Source organism: Delphinapterus leucas, chromosome 15 (assembly GCF_059928025.1).
Source record: "Delphinapterus leucas isolate spDelLeu-1000000601 "Yukka" chromosome 15, BTC_Dleu_Yukka2, whole genome shotgun sequence".
In the NCBI taxonomy this organism is placed as follows: domain Eukaryota; kingdom Metazoa; phylum Chordata; class Mammalia; order Artiodactyla; family Monodontidae; genus Delphinapterus; species Delphinapterus leucas.
This window is the reverse complement of record NC_143143.1, coordinates 84,420,773-84,441,745: the sequence shown is the minus strand read 5'-3', so window position 1 is coordinate 84,441,745 and position 20,973 is coordinate 84,420,773. Positions and strand designations below refer to the sequence as shown.

Genomic DNA, 20,973 nt, shown 5'->3' with positions numbered 1-20,973 from the left:
CACTACGAAAGCCCGCGGAGCCAATAGGAACGCGCGGCCGGCCGGCCCGCCCGGGGATTGGCACCCGCGGCCCGGGCCGCGCGCCCCCATTGGCTCGCGGAGCCTGGAGGATTCTGCGATGAGACGGCAGAAGCCGTTCGGGAAGCCGGGGCGGGGCAAGAGGCGGTGGGATTGGCAGGTCCGGAGCTCCGCCCCTTCCGCTTCTCAGGCCTGACCTTCCGGTAGCCGGCCTGCACGCTGAGCCGACCTTGACGGGTCCTGGCGATTCGGCCCGACGCGCCCCTTCTCGCGACATCATGGTGGCGTACTGGCGACAGGCTGGACTCAGGTAGGGCCGGGCATCGGGAGGGGCGGACAGCTGGGGCGCGGGGAGGTCCGGGGCGAACCGGGGTCGGAGGTCACGCCGGGCGCGGCGGGGGTGGGGGTGGTCCCGGCGAGTGCGGCCCCAAGATGGCGGCCTGCGGGCGGGGAGGCCGGGTTCACGGCCGTGGGATGCGGGCGCGCCGGGGCCGAGCACCTGTCCGCACCTGCCGGGGGCGCCGCCGAGCACCTGTGCGCCGCCTTGAACGCGCTCGACAAGTGCCGTGTCTTCCCGTGGACGGCGCTTCTCACCCGCGGGGCCTTTGTCCTTTAAATTACACTCGGTTGACGTTCTAGAAGTAACAGAGCCACATACAACTTGAGAACTCGAAGGAGCGGGGAGAGGTCTCAGGAGGTAACCACGGTCACCATACCTGGCCGTTCTAGCATTAAGGTGGGGCCTTTTAAAATGGCATATCCATCTTTTATTTAAATTAGCTCCTGTTGCTCGCAGGTTTCCTTATTGGTAAAACGGCTGAGCCCTTGGTAAGGTGTACAAAGCTCTGCCACAAGGCGAGTGGTGGCTCTTGGGAAGCCAAACTATGGAACCCACTGGAGGACATGGCTTCTGGTGAAACGGAGACACCATGGATCTAGGTGTCACACCTGGTTTCTTTGCCTGTGCACCCAGTTGAGCCGCTCACCTGGCTCAGGTTGACACACCTTGTTGCTTGACTAGATTAAGTAGCACCTCCTAGTAGTGACCGTCTGTGGGTATGTGACTTGGGCAACCCAAGTGTGTCCTGACTTTCAGGGTCAAGCAAAGTTCTGTAAAGTTGGAAGGATGATGGCCCCAGTCAGAGGGACCATGTATTAAGCACCTACTACGAGACAGGTGGGGCAATCCTGCTCTCCACACTTTGTCTTTCCTCCTCCCTACCACCAGTGAGGCAAATACTGTTATCCTTCTGCTTTGTTCCATTGTTTTTACAGAATAAATTAGCCCAAAAGATGGAACAGCTTAAAATTCACCAATTAGTAGGAGTGGAAGCAAGAATTGGAACTCCTACCTCTGGCCCAAAAAAACAAACCTGAAACATGAGAAAATAGTCAGCAGCTCCCTCCCCTCTGTCCTTCCTGTTTTCAAACAGTGTAAAAAGTGAGCTGACATCTTTTGGAAAATAAGATGTTGATGGGAGTCCATCTACCAAACAGGAAGCAGCCTGTTAGATATTTTGCTAGAATTGATGATGTTCTCTAAGGACTTCTCAGTTTAATTTAGAAACCTTGCTTGGGAAGTATTTTCAATGGCAGGCCTGACAAGCAGAATCCAATATTCTCAGGAAAACCTTTAAATAATCAGAAGTAGAGCTGTTTTAATTCAAAATAGTTTTTTTCCCTCTTTTAATTATGTATACTTTACCTTGTAAGAATAATAAAAGAAAAAATTTTAAATAGAGAAATGGAAAAAGACCACTCATACCCTCTGTTAACATTTAGGACTGTTTACTGTGCTGTGGGATTTTTTTCTCTAATATATGCATCTTTTATTTCAAATTAATATGTATTAAAGAGAAAACACTGCAAAGAAGAAAAACCAAAAATCACCTAACCCCAATTAAGACTTTGATATATTTCTTTCTGCTCTTCTTTTTCTTTGTATAGATTCCTTTTGCATTAGTCATTTTTTTTTAATTAGTTAATTAACTTTTTTTTTTTTTTTTGGCTATGTTGGGTCTTTGTTTCTGCGCACAGGCTTTTCATTGCGGTGGCTTCTCGTTGTGGAGCACGGGCTCTAGGGCGCACGGGCCTCAGTAGTTGTGGCTCGTGGGCTCTAGAGCTCAGGCTCAGTAGTTGGAGCGCACGGGCTTAATTGCTCCGCGGCATGTGGGATCTTCCCGGACCAGGGTTCAAACCCAAGTCCCCTGCATTGGCAGGCGGATTCTTAACCACTGCACCACCAGGGAAGCCCTGCATTAGTCATTTTTAAGTTCAGTTCTACAATGATGTACAATCCAACCAAAATGAAAAGTATAGGAAGAAAAACAAAAGCACAGTCACACAGCAAGTCTGGCTGGATCATTGATAATTAGCTTTATATTGTCTCTCGTGTTCCTCCAGCTACATCCGATACTCCCAGATCTGTGCAAAAGCAGTGAGGGATGCACTGAAGACGGGATTCAAAGCAAACACCGAGAAGACTTCTGGCAGCAGCATAAAAATTGTGAAAGTGAAAAAGGAATAATCTGTAAGTTGTTGGTGGATTTAGAGAAAGAGTTGCATCTTAAGTATTTAGAGAGCTTTTAAAAATCAAAATAATTTTAGTTCTGCCTTCTGTCCACATTTGGTCCATCAGCACATCTAGAAGTTAGTTAGTGGGATGATAATGTCACGCATACAGGTTGTGGAAGCCCCATGGCATCATCAAAGAATGTCATTTCGAGGCCCTGACAAGCAGAAGTAACCTGCCACGTTGATTTTCAGTTCATTGAGCAATGCTAGGTAGAAAGCCATCTTATTTTAATTAAACCTGTTTCATGTGTCTGCACAAAATCAAATAATTCGGAGGATAAACTCCCCACTTTTATAATTGTTACTGGAGTTATGTAACAGTTCAGGAGCATGAAAAATTACAGTTGTTTGAGTTTTTATTTCCCCCACATCTGCTCATGTTCTCACAAATCACTATTTCCCGAACGTAGGGCTACAAGTACAGGCAAGGCTCCTGCTATTTTATCAAGCAATAAAATCGGCAAGACCCTGCAGTGAATACTGTTTTGCTAAATTTATGTTTTCAGAGTTTGGTTCATTTTATTTCTGATGTTGGCAATGCAAAGTAAGGCAGTTTCGTACAGTTGATAAGTTCAGACTTTTGTGTTCCAAACTATCAAAGTGATTTGATCTCTAAACTGCTTTCTTGACATTATTATTTCGAAGATCAGGCGAGGCAAATTACCAGAAAGCTGTTTTTCAGATTTAATTTTCTTGTTTAGCTTTAAAAAAGCTTCAGACCCGCAGTTGCAGGGAAATGTGATAAATAGTAATCCTTTGGCAGCTTGTGGTTATGAGCGATTTTACTTATTGGAACTGTCTCCCCTAAGCACTTTTCATTTTCATTTTGAATTAGTAAATATTTTATTACAAGTCTGGAGATGCGGTGTTGAGCCCTTTTTCTGGGGCTCTCTGTCTGATCTCATAATTCTGAGGAATGAGACCTGGTTTTAAGTTGGGTTGTTTTGTTTTAACAACGAGCTAACTGAGAAAAATCACCCAGCCTGTGCCTGCAGCATGGCCGAGCCAGACTCCGCATCGAACTCCCTCCACCTTGTAATGTCCTTTGGGCCAGGAAGTAGTAGTGTCCAGCTCCGGTAAGCAGAACAGTGACCATTCTCTATCCATTGTGCTGGGGACGCAGCCCCACCGCCTCAGCATAGGGGATTTAGCGTCTTTTAAAGGCAGAGTGTTTCTTTATTGCGGGGAGAGTGTTTGGTTTTCCTTAGCAGGGAAGTGCCTCTTTGGCTAAGGCAGTGCACGTGAACCTGCACTTTTTACAGCTGAGAGCCAGGGTTTATCACCAGCCGAGTGAACTGGATCTGCAGTCATATTATACTGCTCATTATAAGGAAGTTACTTTCCCTATTCGTGTTGGATTTTTAAGAAAACATGAAGGACTGGCAACTTGCTGTTTCTCTTTTCCTCCTAGACCCTGACTACAGCTTGAAATGCTGCATGCTCATGGTGAAGATGTGTGGGCACGTGTTATGGCAGATTGAAAATGATTCCCCTTCGTGGCGGTGGGAGGGGAACCTGTCTTGTTCATAGATTGACAATGCCAATGAATTAAAGTACAGTTCACTCTTGCTGTTGGTTTTTGGTTTCTCTCGGACTTCTTCTGTTTGGGAACTACCACACCACTGCAGGATTATGATCATGTGAACCAGGGCTTTTTAAAGGAGAACAGTGAATTCCCTGGTGGTCCAGTGGTTAGGACTCCGAGCTTCCACTGCACGGGGCACGGGTTCGATCCCTGGTCGGCGAACTAAGATCCTGTAAGACGTACAGCTGAAAAAAAGAAAAAAAAAGTTAAAGGGAGAACAGATATCATATCTAGTGACCAGAGGGATCCAGGAGACATTTTGAAAACGTCTCAAAAGAGAAGGTTCTCTTTTTCGTGACGTAATTGACAGAATTGGGCTCCGTCATTGAGGCTGTCTTGCCCTTTATCTTTGAATTGCAGACGTCATGTCAGAGCAGTGGGTTGGGGTCAGGGGTGGGCCGGGTTGTCTGCTGGCCTCGTCCTTCTGCGCCGGCAGCCGTATCCAGGTGGTGCGACTCAGCAGGCTGAGTGCGAATAATTATGGAAAGCGTAGATGAGAAGAAATGCTAAATTGTAGTATTCATTTTCTATCGTGCACTTCAAAGCTATCGAGAAGTACTATTGTCGAAATTCGCTAAGCACAAGATACTTTTCACATTGTCTTATGAGTGAATCTTTATATTCTGGGAGCACTTCTCATAGGAAACGAGGCAAAGCCGCTCAGCAACATGCTTACCGAGCTGACGTGAAAATCTAAGCTTCTGGACTGCAGGTCTAGGGTATGATCATTCATGACAGCAGGTCCATGGTGTTTTCACGGTGATTCATTTACCTATTAAATATTTAGGGTTGAAGAATTGTTGCCAGCAGGGTGTTTTTCTCTTTCTTTGAAACTTGAAGGCATTCAGCCAAGTAAAACCCCAAAGTTTACAAAGTTGCAAAGTTAACTGCTTGATTTTTACCCACTTCTGGAGATGGAGAGAGACACTTGGACAGTAAATGTTGAAACACCGGTTTAGCTTCTGCCCCAGGACAGGTTCTCAGCTTGGTACTTAAGCTAACAATAATTTATCACGGCCACTCCGCCATGCCAAGGATGAGGGCAAGAAAACGCCTTTGTTGTTGGCTTCTGGAGAGGACTTCCTGCCCTGGACACTTGACCTACAGGCTTTATCTCATTCTTGGCATGGGGCACACGAGGAGCTGCAGGGCTGGACAGAAGCAGCCTACGAGCCCCTTGTGCCCTGTGCCTCAGGCTGTTGTCCTGCTCTTTTGAAGTCAAGGCCCCTCAGTTGTCATGCTTCCGGTCCCCACAATTAAGGTACCAGGAGGCATCTTTCATTACAGGGACAGGAATAAATGGATCACAAGGCCGTGGGGCCTTTTTGGTACCAGGCAAATAAAGTAACTGATAGGCAGAGGGCTAAATTCTTTCCAGCCAATTCAATTAGAGATAAGTCATTCATTCGGGAGGCAAATGGGATAATTAGAAAAGAGACTTAGGGACAGGGCTTGTGGTATGGAAAGGATTAAAAGTCAACTGAGTAAAGGACAGATTCACTGCTCAGTAAAGATTCTTTGAGGCTCTTTCTCTGTGATTAAAAAATCCTGAACCGATACTGTGAAGCCCTGCTGGGAGCTGGCAGGACCACCGTGTCCAGATTACCAGGGGACCCTGATCAGATCTTCTTGTGGGTATTTCACTAACCACCTGAGTGATTTGTGAGGGATTCAGTCTCTCCACTCACGCAGTGTTCTCGTGTGTGAAGTGAAGGAATCGGACAAGCTCTAAAATTCTGATTCTACCGTCTTGGTTTCCGAGAGACCAATGTCGCTGTAGCAACCATACAGCTAAAGGAATAGGCTCTTCAAAATCACAGGGGACAGATTTCTTTCGGTTTCTAGTGGGGTTTTTGTTTTTTTTTTTTAATCTATTTCTACCATACGAAAGAGTAGGATGGTGAGATGCATTCTGAAAATATTTTTAACTACTCACATTAATCAGTCTGGATGGTTAGAATTCCAAGAAAAGGAATTTATTTAGTCTGAAATAAAGCAATTTAGCCATTTAAAATTGTATTTCTTTTATTTTAATGATTACTGTTGAGCAAACAAAAATCTTTACAGTAATATAAATCAGCAGGGTTTTTTTTTTTAATTTAGATCTTTATCCTTTCTTGCATCTATTTAATTGCCTTTTCAGGTTTGAGAAAGTGAAAAAAAGTGCTAGAGGAATCGTGTGTAAATTCTTATGTAATCGCAGGTTATAAGTCTTTTTAGCATCTAAGGAAGTTATGAACTTCAAACTAGGAGTCGTTTAGGTGCAGTTCCGTAAATCTACTTTTAAAGCTACTTTTGTTTTTAGTGCTTTTTGAACCACAAGTAGAAAGTATTTAAATTTATTTATTTATTTATTTATTTATTTTTGTAATTCTGGAAATAGAAGACTTGTCATGATACCAACAGCGAGACAATTTTCTCTTGGTACATGTTTTAGTTATTTCCTCATGAGACTACATGAAAAGAGTGAAGATTCTCAAAATGAGCTGCTGTCACCCATTCACCGGCTACCTCATTACTGCAGATTACAGAGCAAATCCAGTTGCCTGCAAGTAAATATTTCCTCCTGTCGCCAGCTACCCATGGATCAAATAGGACAGCTCCGTGGTAATTCTAGAAGGCCATTAAAACCCTTGCGGCACTGGAAGGGATGGCAGTGCTGTATGTCAGGAATAGGTAAACTGTAATTAAGAAGTTATGGATGATCTGATTACGCTTTTGTGTATCTGGTCCTGTTGTAATGTGAGCAGATTAAAATCATGTAATGGTTAAAGCTGCATGATCATGCAAACATTTATGGCAACTTCTGCAAATTAATTTGAACTGTAAAAGTTCCCTAATGAGACGATGTCTTCCGTAACTGCGAAGGACACTGCAGCCACCGCTGCTTAATTCCTCCGTTTGAATGGTTGCCGAGCGCGCCTGTGCCCTTTTAAAGAACAGAGCGGCTACAGAGAGCTTTCAGGAGGTGATCGCCGCATGAAAGTGAAAAGGGCATTTCGAGATAACCTTTACAAGGAAAACCAAAGATGATTAATGAATTCTCAGAATCAAACATCAGTAAGAAACTTAAAAGTATGTAAATACACCTATGTTAAAAGCTAGCTCTTCAGACATAAAGATCAGAGGATTGGAGTTCTCGAGTTTTGCTTGTCGTTTTTTGTTTTTTATTTTTTTTGCCCGGGTATTTGTGGGAAGGAATGCCACTCTCCTTTCCTCCCTTTTGCCCTTTGCAGTTGGTACGTTGAAATGTACACACGGTCTCCACAATTTAGTGGACGCTGAAGCCCATTTACCTCTGCGAACCTCCTGCACACCAAGCAGTCACCTGGCTTTTCTGGAGGCCGGCAGGTGTGAACAGGTGGGCTGCGGGCAGCGAGTTAAGAGAGAACCTGCAGGAAGAGCCTTAGCAGCCCGGGATGCCAAGTACAGATTCCGGGACGCTTACCAGCGTAGCTAAAGCATTTACAATTTAACCTCAACTGCAGTGGCTCCCCACGCGTTCACGTGTGGAGCCCTGATGCCTGGCGCGGTGCTAGGCATACAGCAAATAGCCAATCCAGATCTTTAAACAGAGGGAGCGCTTTACCATAAATTCACCTGGCTATTAAAAAGAAGCGACTAGAGTGGGCAGGGGATATGAAGCTCTTCAAGGCTAGTCGGTGCCAGCAGAAGACCCTACTGCCCATCAGTACTTCCCCACCCGCGCAGTCCTGTGTTGAAGCTAATACTGGGTGGCTGCGTGTGGGTCGCGGTGCTACGGTGCAGAACTGGCCGGGGACGGCCGTGGGGACTCACTCATCCTAGGTGAGAACACTGGACGTGACTCCACGCCGCGGCCAGCCTCGCGCAGCTTCTCTCGCGGTTAATGTCCCTTATCTCCTGGTTCCCTTTCTGCCTCGCCCCCGACCTCCTCCTTCTCCTCCGGAACTGCTTCGGCATCTTGAAGCTGTTGGTACTCGGACACCAAATCCTGGATATTACTCTCGGCTTCGGCAAACTCATTGATGTCCATCCCCTCGCCCGTGTACCAGTGCACGAAGGCTTTCCTCTTGAACATGGCCGAGAAGTGCTCAGAAATCCTGCTGAAGAGCTCCTGGATGGCCGTGCTGTTGCCGATGAAGGTGGCCGCCATGCTCAGCCCCCGGGGCGGGATGTCGCACACGGCCACCTTGACGTTGTTGGGTATCCACTCCACGAAGCAGCCACTGCTCCTGGTCTGCACGGCGAGCAGCTGCGCGTCCACCTCCTTGGTGGACATCCTCCCCCGGAAGATGCAGGCCACGGTCAGGTAGCGGCCGCGGCGGGGGTCGCAGGCGGCCATGGTGTTGCGGGCGTCGAACATCTGCTGGGTGAGCTCGGCCACTGAGAGCGCGCGGTACTGCTGGCTGCCCTGGGCCGTGAGCGGCGCGAAGCCGGGCATGAAGAAGTGCAGGCGCGGGAAGGGCACCATGTTCACGGCCAGCTTGCGCAGGTCGGCGTTGAGCTGGCCCGGGAAGCGCAGCGACGTGGTGACGCCGCTCATGGTCAGGGACACCAGGTGGTTGAGGTCGCCGTAGGTGGGCGTGGCCAGCCGGAGGGTGCGGAAGCAGATGTCATAGAGGGCCTCGTTGTCGATGCAGAAGCAGGCGTCCGAGTTCTGCAGGAGCTGGTGCACGGACAGCACGGCGTTGTAGGGCTCCACCACCGTGTCCGACACCTTGGGCGAGGGCATCACGCTGAAGGAGTTGAGGATGCGGTCGGGGTACTCCTCGCGGATCTTGCCCAGGAGCAGCGTGCCCATCCCCGAGCCCGTGCCCCCGCCCAGCGAGTGCACGAGCTGGAAGCCCTGCAGGCAGTCGCAGCCCTCGGCCTCGGCGCGCACCGCGTCCAGCACGCTCTCCACCAGCTCGGCCCCCTCCGTGTAGTGGCCCTTGGCCCAGTTGTTGCCGGCCCCAGAGTTACCTGCGGCACAAGGGACTCGGTTAGCCCGCTGGGGTCGGGGGAAGGGTGTCGGCAGCAACACACCAGGAGGCGCTCCTCTCTTCCCGCTGGAACCTTCCAGGAAAACCTACCGTGGACAAAGCTGTCCGGTTGGAAGAGGGCCCCCAGTCGGCTGGATCGGATGCTGTCCATGGTCCCAGGTTCCAGGTCCACCAGGACTGCTCGGGGCACGTATTTCTTACCTGCGTGGAAAAATAGGAAGAAGTCAGCCAACTGCTGTTTTTCTAAAGGTTAATGTTTCATCAGAGTAGAACCCTGTGACACGGGTCCAGAAGAAAAGAGCCCTCCTAGAAGGTGTCTGTGATAGAAAGACTGGAAATCGTATCTGGGACTGCAGCAGCGATCACACAGATCTGTAGAATGCCGCAGAAATAACTTTCTCCATCGTTGTCCGTTTTGTTTGTTGTCTTGACAGCGACAGGGATTTTGTTCCTATTGGAAATGATTCTACTTTTTATTTAAAAACCAGAAAGGGAGAATTCCCCAGTGATCCAGTGGTTAGGACTGCCGCGCTCTCAACTGCCGAGGGCACGTGTTCAGTCCCCGGTCGGGGAACTAAGATCCCACAAGCTGTGCAGCGCAGCTGAAATAAAAGTTTTAAAAAATTAAAAAATAAATTAATTCATAAAATAAAATAAAACCCAGAAGGGAAGGTCGGGGCCTAAACTGCTTGTGTTGAGAGTGTGCCCCCCTCCAGTGACCAGAGACCAGTGACCCTCCAGTGGCCAGTCCTGCCCTCGGTCACTCGGGACATCCCCCATCTGGTGTTCCGGTCTCGCGGGACCTCCTCTCTCTGCCGCGTCCCTGGGGCTGGTGATGGGGGCCGACAGCGAGGTCCTACCATGGGCCTCGTTGTAGTACACGCTGACCCTCTCCAGCTGCAGGGCGCTGTCCCCGCGGTAGCTTCCGGCCCAGTCGATCCCATGCTCCTCGCCAATCACCTCCCAGAACTGAAAGCAGAAGGAGGGGAGGTCAGTGTCCAGAGGGACCCCGACAAGCGCCAGGTCGGCGACAACACATTGAGCAGAAAGACAGGAAGTGAGGGCCCCTGGGCCCGCTTCCGTCCCCAACATGGTCTTGGGGGCCCTTTTCCTAACTGCCCACCCCATGGCGTAACGTACTCTTCACCTCTGCTCACCGTGAAGTGAAGATTCTTTATGTCAGCCTGAACGGCTTCAATAAAATGTCAACACATAGAATATTAAATTGGATTTTGCTCCTATTAAATTCAGGCCCTTGTGTACATTAATGCTGTTCTTTTAGAGTTTCTCACGAGAAGTGTATCTCTAGTTTGGCCTTACGGTGCTTCCAGCTAGTAAAGCATAGATCCCATTACGTGAAAATAAACTGAATTCTTATCCGATTTCACAATAACATCCCCTTTCACTTTGCGGATTTATTTTCATGCAGTTTTCCCAAAAGCCCATCACTAAGACACCTATGCATGCTTTTCAACTGCGTGCATTTGGATGATCAGGTATGCGCTCGATTCAAAATTATGCGTAGCTGTTCTCTTGTTACTATCTGAGACATACTACACTTTCAGTCACATTACAGCATTTATGAATATAGGCAGGTGCCAAGCTCTTTATATGGAATGGAAACAGTGACTGAGATAACCCCTTTTCGTTACCCTGAAGGAGCACATAGTAAAGCGCAATGAAAATACATTCACTTATGTTAAAATCCCCAAGGGTGTTTTCCCAACCACATCTTGTAAATGATGGCTCTGATGTGGCCTTGGTCTTATGAACAAGATTACTTTATAGTAAATTATCAGCACCCTTCAGGGTGTGGGAAAAGAAAGAAATTTAAGTTCTCTCACACCACAAATTAAATGTGTCTTGAAGCTCTTATGGCCCCAAATAATAAGTAGTTGCTGGGCCTCTAACCACTAGACAACACAGTTCTGGATTCAGAGCTGAGACCCTGTCTAGACCCTCTTCTCCCTCCTGGGGTCCTTTCTCCATCCTGTCTTCCAACTTCAGTGCAGTTGGGGCCCACGCCTCCCACTTCTCTGTGTGTTTCAGTTTTGAACGTCTTATCACTCGGCAAGGAAGGATGACACCTCCTTTGCAAGCGGTCATTTTCTTTGCCTCGGGTTTTAAACACCTGTATTAAAAGACTTTCATTTTTTCATAGCTGCACTAGTTCCAATAGCCAAAAGTTGGAAACAATCCAAGTGTCCATTGACAGATGACTGGATAAACAGAATGCAGTCTCTCTATAGGATGGACTATTATTCAGCCTTAAAAAGGAAGGAAATTCTGACACAGGCTACAACAGGGATAGACACTGAGGACACTATGCTGGGTGAAATAAGCCACTCACAAAAGGACCAATACTGTTATATGGGACACCAAGAGCTGTCAAATGCATAGAGACAGAAAGGCGAATAGCGGTTGCCAGGGGCAGGGGGAGGGGAAATGGGGAGTTAGTGTTTCATGGTACCGAGTTTCAGTTTTGCAAGAAGAAAAACATTTAGGAGATTGGAGGCACGACAGTGTGAATATACTTAACATTACTGAGCTGTACACTTAAACATGGTTACGATGGTACATTTTATACCATTTCATCACATTTAAATTTTTTAAAGTTTTAATGCAATTAAATTTTTAATGCAATTCGTACCAGTAAAAGTAATTTCGAAATAGCAAAGAGACAGTTGTTATATAGTAGAACTGATCATCTTAAAATTAGGGTTGGAGACCTTGGGCTGTGGCATCTGTTTTTTAGCATTGGCCAACAGTACCAGGTATTTTTTAGAAAAATTTAAGGGGGAAGGAGAAAACTTCTATATTCCAGAGGATATATTTTAATTATTTCTGCTGCTGGACCCAAAAAACTTTTAGGTTTACCTCTTTCATTTTCTGTTGCGTTTGAAAGAAAATAGTAGTTGATCTTTTTTAACTTTATAACATAAACATGGGAGGGAGGGAAAGATATCTTAGTAATACGGTGTAAAAATTTTCCCAAGAAACTTTGGAAAACTGTTTTGAGACAAATTCCTGGTTTTAGATATGAAAAGTTCATTGCTAAAGTGATCAGAGTAAAAATGGTTGACAGGTGTATTGTACACATGTAACTGTCAACAGAATTAACATGAATTAAATTAACCCTTTAAGCCTTTACTATTTCCTGGGTCTCTTGAACTACAGGTGTCGTTTAATAAGTCAGATACCCGGCAAGCGCCTCCATCTGCTGGGCTCCCGGTCCGCCCTGCTAACTTAGGGGATTTTCTGAGTTGGCTGCACTGTGGACCATGGAAAGGCCAGCACTAGTCATCGAACTTTCCTTACCTTGGCTCCGATCTGGTTGCCACACTGGCCGATCTGAATGTGTACGATCTCACGCATCCTTGCTTTGTGCCCAAGGGCAAGATCTTCACAGGGTCCCCAGTCTCTGGGAGAGCCGCCCGTCACCGCTGTGAGCCCCACACAGCTCTGGTCATCGCAGCGATGGGACCAGCTGACCAGGCTACCTCCCAGTGTGACCCGAGGGTGTGTCCAGCCCAGAGGCCCAGCCCCAGCCCTCCCCCTATCATCCCTGTGGAGGGGGAGTTTTTTCCTCTCCCAACACGGAATATTGCCTGGTCATTTCCTAGAGTTCAAGACCAAAGGCTGCCATCGTTCAAGGTGCGTGGAAGTCTGGCACCAGGCCTAGGCCTTCCATGGTGGACTCTGGGCACCAGCGCTGGCTCCGGGCCCCAAGTTGGTGAGGCTCCTAGCTCACTGGGGTGACCAGGACCACCTCCAGAGAACTTTCCCATCCAAGCCAGTTGTATTATTAGAAATCCTGTTGTCTAAACACATCGCTTGACAGATGAGGCCACGAATCCCAGAGCGTGAAGTGGCTTCACTACAGTCATACATACGACCACTAAGACGTCTCCCCACCCTCCCTCAAGAACCTGCCATGGCTCCCTCGCCTGCAGCCGTGCTTCGTCTGAAAGCCACTGGTGGCGCTGAGGTGACCGTCAGGGGAACACGGGTGGACAGTTTTTATGTTGTATACTTGGATGTTAGTAGAAAAAAATAGTATGTGTAGTAGTAAAATGATAATAAGAGAAAGTTTGCTTTTTGAACTTGGCCAAATTTGTCTGGGTGACATGGGATTCTTGGGAGTTTGGGAAACCACAGTCAAGACGTAGAATCTAAACTCCCTGGCTTGGGACATCCCTGGCGGTCCGGTGGTTAAGACTCCACGCTTCCAATGCAGGGGATGTGGGTCTGATCACTGGTGGGGGAACCAAGATCCCACATGCCGCGAGGTGTGGCCAAAAAAGTAAAAAAAAAAAAAAAAAAAAATTAAAACTTAAAAAAATACTTCTAAAAAATAAGTAAATAAAATATACTCCCCTGCTTGCCATCAAAGCCTTTGCTAACCTGACCCCAAGCTTCCTTCCCAGCACCGCCTCCAAACTCTGGTCCTGAGAAAGCCTGTATGGTGAGGGCTCTGGAAGCCACCTCCCTCGACGCTGGGCCCTCAGGTTCTCAGCCCACGACTGCTCTCGCCCAGCCCAGTGTTCACAATGGTGTTCACTAGCCCCTCCCTGACATGCCAAGGCCACTCTTCATGCAGAGGCTGCAGCTGCTCCGTCGGGCCTTCTGCCCAGACCAGGGCCTGGCTGCCCCCTCAACCCCCCAGCTCTGTGCTTTATTGCCCCTTTGCTCTTGTCACGGGGGGCTCACTGTTTGCTGTTGGGTCCTTTACCAGACGATGAAGTCCCATAGACCCAAACGGACTCCCAGCCACATCTCCCTGATGCCCAGCAAGGGCCAGCCACACAGGAGGTGCTCAGCCCAGCGCTCCCAGCAAACCACGCCCACCAGCAGCCCCCGGCCCATCACCTCTCACCCCGCACGCCCCAGCCTGACTGTCAACTCCTAAACCCCGTGCCTTTCTAGAGGCCTCTGGGGGCCCATGACGTGAGGTCGGTGACATGGGCAGGGAAGTTACTGCCAAAGGACTTTCTGGGGAAGATAGCCTCTAGTACTCCCAGGAGTTCAACCGCAGAGCAAAGACCTGAGCTGAACACTGGGAAGGAAACCCACAGATGGGGAAGAAGGACTTTGTCCCGCGGAGTCAGCAGCAGGACCTCTCCTGTCCGTTGTCTGGTGACCTCACCGGCCACGTGCTAAGAGCCCCGTGTGACTCTGGGTCAGGTCCTGGACCAGAGGAGGAGTTGCTGTAAGGGACACGACTGGGACAATTGTGGACATTTGAATACAGACTCTGTAGATTGGATAATAACAGTGTAGCCACGTTATAATCTCTGAACTCCATCTTAGCCCAGGGGCTATGCAAATGCAAATCCTTGTTTTCAGGAGATATTGCCAGGTATTCAAGGTCACCATGCAACTTTCTCTGAAACAGCTGGGCAACAATAACAACGTGATACGTGGAGAGAGAGGTTAAGCAAACGTGGGGAGATGTTAACAACGGGTGAATCTTTCCAAACAGAACAAGGTGAGGACTCTGGCGACATTTCTTAGTTCGGAAATTTCTTTCTACTCAAAGCTGAATGACCGCATGACCCACACCTGCTTCTGGTCCAAACTTGGCCGCTCCCCAAGGTAAAGAGACGAGGAGACTGTGTAAATCCAAGAGGAAGAAATCTGCCTGTGCTTAGCAGTATTTTTCACAAATTAAAAACTATGCAGAGGGGAGGGATAAATTCGGAGGTTAGGGTTAACAGATACACAGTACTGCATATAAAATAGACAACCAACAAGAACCTCCTGTAGAGCACAGGGAACCATACTCAGTATTTCATAATAACCTATGAGGGAAAAGAATCTGAAAAAGAAAAGTATATATATAGTATATAGATCTAGTGCTGTACACCTGAAACTAACACAATATTGTAAATCAACTATACTTTAATTAAAGAAAATACATACATACACAGAATGAACCTTTCGGTTTCCAAGGAAGTCACCGCACTCTCCCTACCCCAGTGCCTTCGCCCCTTCCTCTTCCCTCTGTGTCCCCACCTGCCCAGCCCGCCCTCCCCTGCCCAGCAGACTCCAAGGCTGGAGCACGAGATCAGACCCTGGGGGGTCAGGGACACCCCCCCTTTTGGTGGCCCCAGAGCTTTAGTGGCAGTTTCCACATACGGTTGTGTTTGCTCATTACTTCTACTCCTGCCTTATCTCCTCACCAGCATGGGAGCTGATGTGTCGTTTCACCTTTTGAGTCCCCAAAGTGCCTGATACATAACAGGGCCTCAGTCAATGTTTGTTGAGGGCAGACCAACAGCTGGGCGAGTTTGAGCAGCCCTGCTCAGAAGGGCGAGTTTTCTTAGAGCCAAGAACGTATTTATTCTCGAGTGTGCCCTAATGGGTGGGGCTCGGTGCCGAGGGCTCTTTCCTCCGTCCCCTAAGAGGTGGTCCAGGCTGAAAGCATAAACTGTTCCAAAGAACAAGGATGTCAGGATGGAACGTGGAGTCAGCACACGAGCTATTTTGGGACACTGCAGGACACGGTGGGGGGCAGAGCTGCTGGGAGGGCCCAGGGGCTGGCCTGAGGGACACCCTCGATCTCCATGTGTTCACTGCATGCCAGAGGAGCAGGGCGCAGCGGGCTGGGCACGCCAGCCTCCACCCTGGAGCACACCTCTCTTGGTCACCTCAGTTTGCCAGGTTTCCAGATGAGCGCTTAAAAGGTTTTTCTGTTAATGGGGCAGCTGGCAAAAAGGCGGAAGAAGAGGAACCCTGTTTGCTTTGATTCCAGCGTGGCCAGCAGCGTTTACTCAGCCTGGGCGGCATGTGCTGAGCTTGGGATGCTGCCAGGGGCGGGGGTTGGGGGTAGGGGGCGGATGCCAGGCAGAGAGGCTGCGGCTCAGCAGGGCCCACCTCTCCCCAGACCTGAGCTGTCTCAGCTGGAAAGCGGGATGACCGTCCCGAGGCCCAGGTCTGCTTTGAGGACCGAGCAGCCCTCAACACCCCTGGGCAGGCAGTGTTTTCCAAGTCAGCTTCACAGGATGGAAGGTGGCGATGCAGCTGACCGCGTAGACGCACCAGCACCCTGGGTCCTGAGCACCTACTATGTATCTGGCCTAAGCTAGCTGTGGCACACAGAGCCCTCCATCTGGATTTAACACGTCCGGGTAGCACAGAGTGGCCGGACTCGCAGCAGGCCTGACGCCAGCCTGTCTCTGCTCCTCTGTCCTTATTCATGAAGGGACCTGCTCCCTGGGGAACGTGCACCCCTCTGGCTGCCAGGTTAGCGAGAGCCAGTGAGGAACTGAAGACACAGTGCCTTTTTCAGTCCCCGAGAAGTGGCCCCTTCCCGCCACACAGGTGAACGTGTGACAGTTCACACGGGGGGAGACCCAAGGTCTGCTCTCCTGTCAGGCTGAAGGTGACCCCTTGCCCTGAAGCACAGCAAGTGATTAAAAGTGGCCATCTGTGATGAATGACAAAATCATCTTCTCCCCTGAGAAGGGCTGTGACAAAGGCAGGTGATGGTGACAGACTCTGAGCGGAGCTTCAGCGGGGCAGAGGGCAGGAGCGAAACTGCCCTGTGCACCGGGGGTGACCCCGCTCGCCCAAGGACACTGAAATCATTAAGTACCAGTGGCCAGCCCTTCGTCGCGAGGAGCAGTCCTCAAGAAGATGGGGTGGCAGCAAGCCCCTTCCTGGATGACACTCGGGTCTATTACGGGAACAGGACCAAGACGATAAGGAAAACCAAGTGTCATCCAGAAACGCCACATCGACTGCTGCCAGACTTCCCCTGGAGATGACCCCAGTGGTCGGGTGGGGCTCCCCCAGCCCTGCATTCGGCAAATGAATGATTAGGAGAAAAACAAAGTTCTCAGAGAATTCATTGATTTCATCCGCCCCTGATCTTCCACTTCCTAGGGCATCATACTTCCTTGCATAACTTAGAGAAGATTGGTGAATTATAGTGTTTGCTTGTGATTCAGAGGTAGAAATTTTTCCAAATGTCTTAGCAAGAAAATGACATCTGAGGAGCCATTAGGAGTGACTCAGCCGGGTGTGGGCAGATCATCAGATGAACTGAGTTCCACTTGCTTGTACTCTGCTTCGTCGTGCGTTCTCTTACTGTAAAAGAAAGTTTGGGGAGGATGAATAAGTAACTGCAAGAAGAAAGGGACTAACTAAAAAACTAGTCACTGTTTTTCACTAAGCCAGGCTGCCCAGGTCCACGGAGGAGTTTGAGACCTTCTCCCCGTCAGGTGGTCCACTGGACCCGAGATGGTCCAGTGCCGTCTCTCTGGGTACATTGAGAATCAGCGTCCTGGGCTGTGGCATCTCTGACTTGCAGGAGGAAACACACACACAGAAACACATACATACACACACACACACACACACACACACACACACACACACACTTCCCGTGAGTTGACATGATTCTGAGGGTGTATGGAGATGTTAACCTTCTCGGTTGTATCTCTCCCGTCTCCCAAGGTGTGCAGCTCCCGATTCATAATGTTCAGTGGCAGAAAGAGAGATAAACATAACATGTGAAATCAAACACAAATACATACTTCTTCCAGCTCCGTGTTTGTCCAAGAAATCTCCATTTTGTCTGTCTCAGAAATCCACTCGTTTATCCAACAAATATTGGCTGAGTACTATTTGGGGGGCTCGAGGGACCTCGGCGAAGTAGGAAATCCCCTCCAGGAATGAGAGACACACCTGCCGAGTTCCCTCTCTCTGGCTGTTACCAAGTTCTCTGCCACCCATATCTCTTGATACCTCTTTTAGCCCACCTCTGGGCAAGGGGATGGTTCCTCTCCACCTGGTAGAAGAGACTAAGGCTTGGAGACGGACCCGACAGCTCAAGTCCCAGGATGATGCGGCAGAACCAGAGGTGGGTCGCAGGTCTGTGGACCTCTACATCTAGGGATGACTCCAGGTGTCAAGAGGCGGACCGGCCAGACAGCCTCCAGCTGGGCTTTTCTCCTCACCTCTGGTCCATAACTGGGTCCTGCCGGCCCTGCTGCCCAGACAGACGTGCCCATGCTCACCATCTCTCAGCAGGATCCCTAACCTATCACCACCAGCTCTCCTGTCCACGACCGCAATGGCCTCTACCTGACCTTCCATCCATCCTCCCAGAGCGAGCTCATAGAACACAAAAGGTCGCGCCCACTTCTCTCCAGGGAAACTAGCAGCCACCAGGGTAAAACCGCCGCTCTTAGCGCAGCTGATATGTTGTTCAGATTGATGGGAAAAGCCCACGGTCGGAAGCAGGGAGGGAGCCAAAGGAGGCCGAGAGGGAGGGAGGGACGGGGAGGGCTGGGTGGGAACCGGTGCATGACGAGGAGCCCTGCACCTCGAGGGCAGCGACCTTCGGGCAGTGGGCAGCACGGTCTTAGATCCCAGAGCGCGCCGGCAGCTGAGAGGCGCGTTTACAGCCCGGGGACCTCGCCCTGCCACCCTCTTCTCCAACCACCTCTGCTGCCACTTGGTCGCACCTACCACGGGTGCTGGCCTTCCAAGGCCTTTGCACACACTCTCCCTTCTGCTTGAAAGGTCCAGCGCTTTCCATGGCTACGTCCTCATCAGTCAATCCCAACTCACTGGATGGCCAAGAGAACGTCCCAGAGCAGATTTGCGAGGCCCTGCCTCTACCAGGCCCCATTTGCTCTGTAGCCAGCACGTTCTTCTTCGAGCCTCTGTTTCCACGTGGCCCCTTGCCAGAATATTCGCCCTGGGCAGGCGGGGACTGACACTCCTGTGTCCCCAGGGCTGGGTCAGTGGCGTGGCGCATCCTAGGTGGTCAGCCATGTTTGCCGACTGTCCTTTAGAGCGCCAGCAGACTGGACCGGGTGAAAGGCCCGGGCCGCTCTGCAAGGGCTCCTGGGCCAGCACCTGGGTGGGCTGGATGTGACCTGGCCGGTGGGCGGTGGCCAGCGTGTTCTGAGGTGATGCTGACAGGTGTGACATACTCGGGAATGGGACCCCCAGGAGCCGAGCTCCCCCCCAAGTGAGGCTGTGCGGCCAGCAGAGGGTGTGGTGGCGATGGCATTTGGGGACCACGAACTTGACCCACATTCGCTGCAGAGGGTCAGTGTGAGCGTCTGACCCAGTGGCCGCGTGGATGGAGACGAGCCTGCAGCTGGCGAGGGGACCACGGTGCCCCGCGAGCCAGACTTGCCTTCTGTCACCACCAGCGTCTTTAATGACAGATGCGGTATCCAGGATGTGGCTCAACTCAGGAATGTGGAACCATAGGAAATGTCTGCAGCCTACCGGGTGCGGGCAAGCAACATGGCACGAAGGAAGGAGAGGAGAGGACTTCGAGGCAATTCCACGGTAAACAAAAACTCACCTTTGTTCTTCTGCTGCCCGTTGGGAGACTGGGCCGGCCCTGGCCTACCTGTAAAGTGTGTGATTTCTTTACTGGGACGAGGGGACAAGTGAACCTTATTTTTAGAAGCAAATAGCCTTTTGCGTCGTGGCCTTGGATCACATGTTCGCCAGGAGACTTTACGGGGCGTTAAAAAAGAAAAAAGGGACTAGACTCAAACCCGCCACCCGTGAGCCTTGGGCTGAGTACCGGTCTCTCAACCTCTGGAGCCTCAGTCTTCCCACCTATAAAATAGGTGAGAGCATCTGATTCCCACCTCACAGGGTTGTGCCGAGGATCAAATGAGAAAAGAGTTTCCTAGACGGGAGAGCCTTCTAGACTGTCATTTGAATCTGCCTGTAGACACAGCCCAGGGGGCGGGAGTGCAGGGATGCCGCCGGGTTCCCAGGGAGAGGCCTTTGTCCTGGTTTCAGGGAAGGGTCTGAGTCTCAAGTATGCGTTAGATGTGCTCCGCACGGGGACACACAGGTGAGGCTGGCCTGAGGGGAGCCGACCTTGGGGCCCTGCCGAGCCTCCTCTGTTCCAGGCAGATGAGACAGTCATGATCTGCACATTGCCCTCACAGGCATGCAGAGCGGTACCAGGAAGGGACCACACAACCTGCCGCTCATGCACCTGCTTCGGGGAGAGCCGGGCAGCCAGTCCAGCAGGTTCTCCTCTCCTCCGTCCCAGCGGCCTTTGAATTTCACCTGTGCGCCTTCAGAGATCTCCTAGGGCCAAATGCCCTGGGCTAACAGAGGCGGTCAGGGCCGTGGCCCCCTCCCTCAACAGAACACAGCTCTAAGGGACCCAGTGCGGTTTCAGTGACCCCTAAAGAGACGCGGCTAGCTCACCTCTCAGAGCCGTGGGCCAGGTGGACGTGCATCGGCGGACCACAGCCAGGTTCAGAGGGGAAGAAAGGGTCCAGGGGCTTGGCTCCGCGTTGGACCTGTCACAGGTTCTGAAGAAGCAGAGTGGGTCACAGGAGAACTCATTTACTTCTTCTTGCCTTGGAAGTTGTGGTTTCAAATGTCTGGCCTCCCTCCCCCTCCTCCTGCCCAATTTTCCTGTCACTCTCTGAGTTTGAGTTGCTTCTAGGGCAGGAAAACCCTGCTGTATCACCACCTGTCAACGCTGGATGTCCTATTCGTTTCCAGCCTGAAAATGTCACCGTCCCTCCCTTTAACCTGCATTCTCCAGGGCCGAATGCTCCCTGACCCCCAAGCCCCGCTCTGACCCTTGCTGCAGGCCCTGGCCTACGGAGGCTGAGTCATCTGGCAGGCCCAGCTCTGCAATCTAAGGCTCAAAACGAAAACAGGGCACCTTGGGCAACCCGGCATCACACCAAGTGCTCCGGGCCCTGTTGACAGCAGGGGTCACAAGCCCACGGCGCCGGCCCTGCCTGTCATAACACTGACGCGCGTGGACCTCCTTGGAGAATCACAGGGCGCCTTCAGAACATCCAGGTCTCCCAGCACGGCAGG

General features: G+C 50.4%; 2 protein-coding genes across 2 annotated transcripts; one reads left to right on the top strand and one right to left on the bottom strand.

The window, feature by feature from the left end:
• Positions 1 to 194: 194 nt before the first annotated feature.
• Positions 195 to 4,160, top strand: ATP5F1E (ATP synthase F1 subunit epsilon). The gene is made up of 3 exons (XM_022597569.2): positions 195 to 328; positions 2,422 to 2,548; positions 4,004 to 4,160. The coding sequence occupies exons 1-2, from the start codon at positions 297 to 299 to the stop codon at positions 2,543 to 2,545; spliced, it is 156 nt and encodes a 51-aa protein (XP_022453277.1). The 5' UTR covers positions 195 to 296; the 3' UTR covers positions 2,546 to 2,548; positions 4,004 to 4,160.
• A 1,983-nt stretch (positions 4,161 to 6,143) lies between these two features.
• On the bottom strand, positions 6,144 to 12,643 carry TUBB1 (tubulin beta 1 class VI). The gene is made up of 4 exons (XM_022597568.3): positions 12,460 to 12,643; positions 10,002 to 10,110; positions 9,232 to 9,342; positions 6,144 to 9,121 (listed from the first exon to the last, which is right to left on the bottom strand). The coding sequence occupies exons 1-4, from the start codon at positions 12,514 to 12,516 to the stop codon at positions 8,043 to 8,045; spliced, it is 1,356 nt and encodes a 451-aa protein (XP_022453276.1). The 5' UTR covers positions 12,517 to 12,643; the 3' UTR covers positions 6,144 to 8,042.
• Positions 12,644 to 20,973: the final 8,330 nt, after the last annotated feature.

Coding starts and splice junctions, on each gene's coding strand:
- ATP5F1E (XM_022597569.2), top strand. CDS start 297: ATGGTGGCGTACTGGCGACAGGCTGGACTCAG. Junction 329..2,421: donor TGGCGACAGGCTGGACTCAG/GTAGGGCCGGGC, acceptor GTGTTCCTCCAG/CTACATCCGATACTCCCAGA.
- TUBB1 (XM_022597568.3), bottom strand. CDS start 12,516: ATGCGTGAGATCGTACACATTCAGATCGGCCAGTGTGGCAACCAGATC. Junction 10,111..12,459: donor GCAACCAGATCGGAGCCAAG/GTAAGGAAAGTT, acceptor TTCTGCTTTCAG/TTCTGGGAGGTGATTGGCGA. Junction 9,122..9,231: donor ACCGGACAGCTTTGTCCACG/GTAGGTTTTCCT, acceptor CTTGTGCCGCAG/GTAACTCTGGGGCCGGCAAC.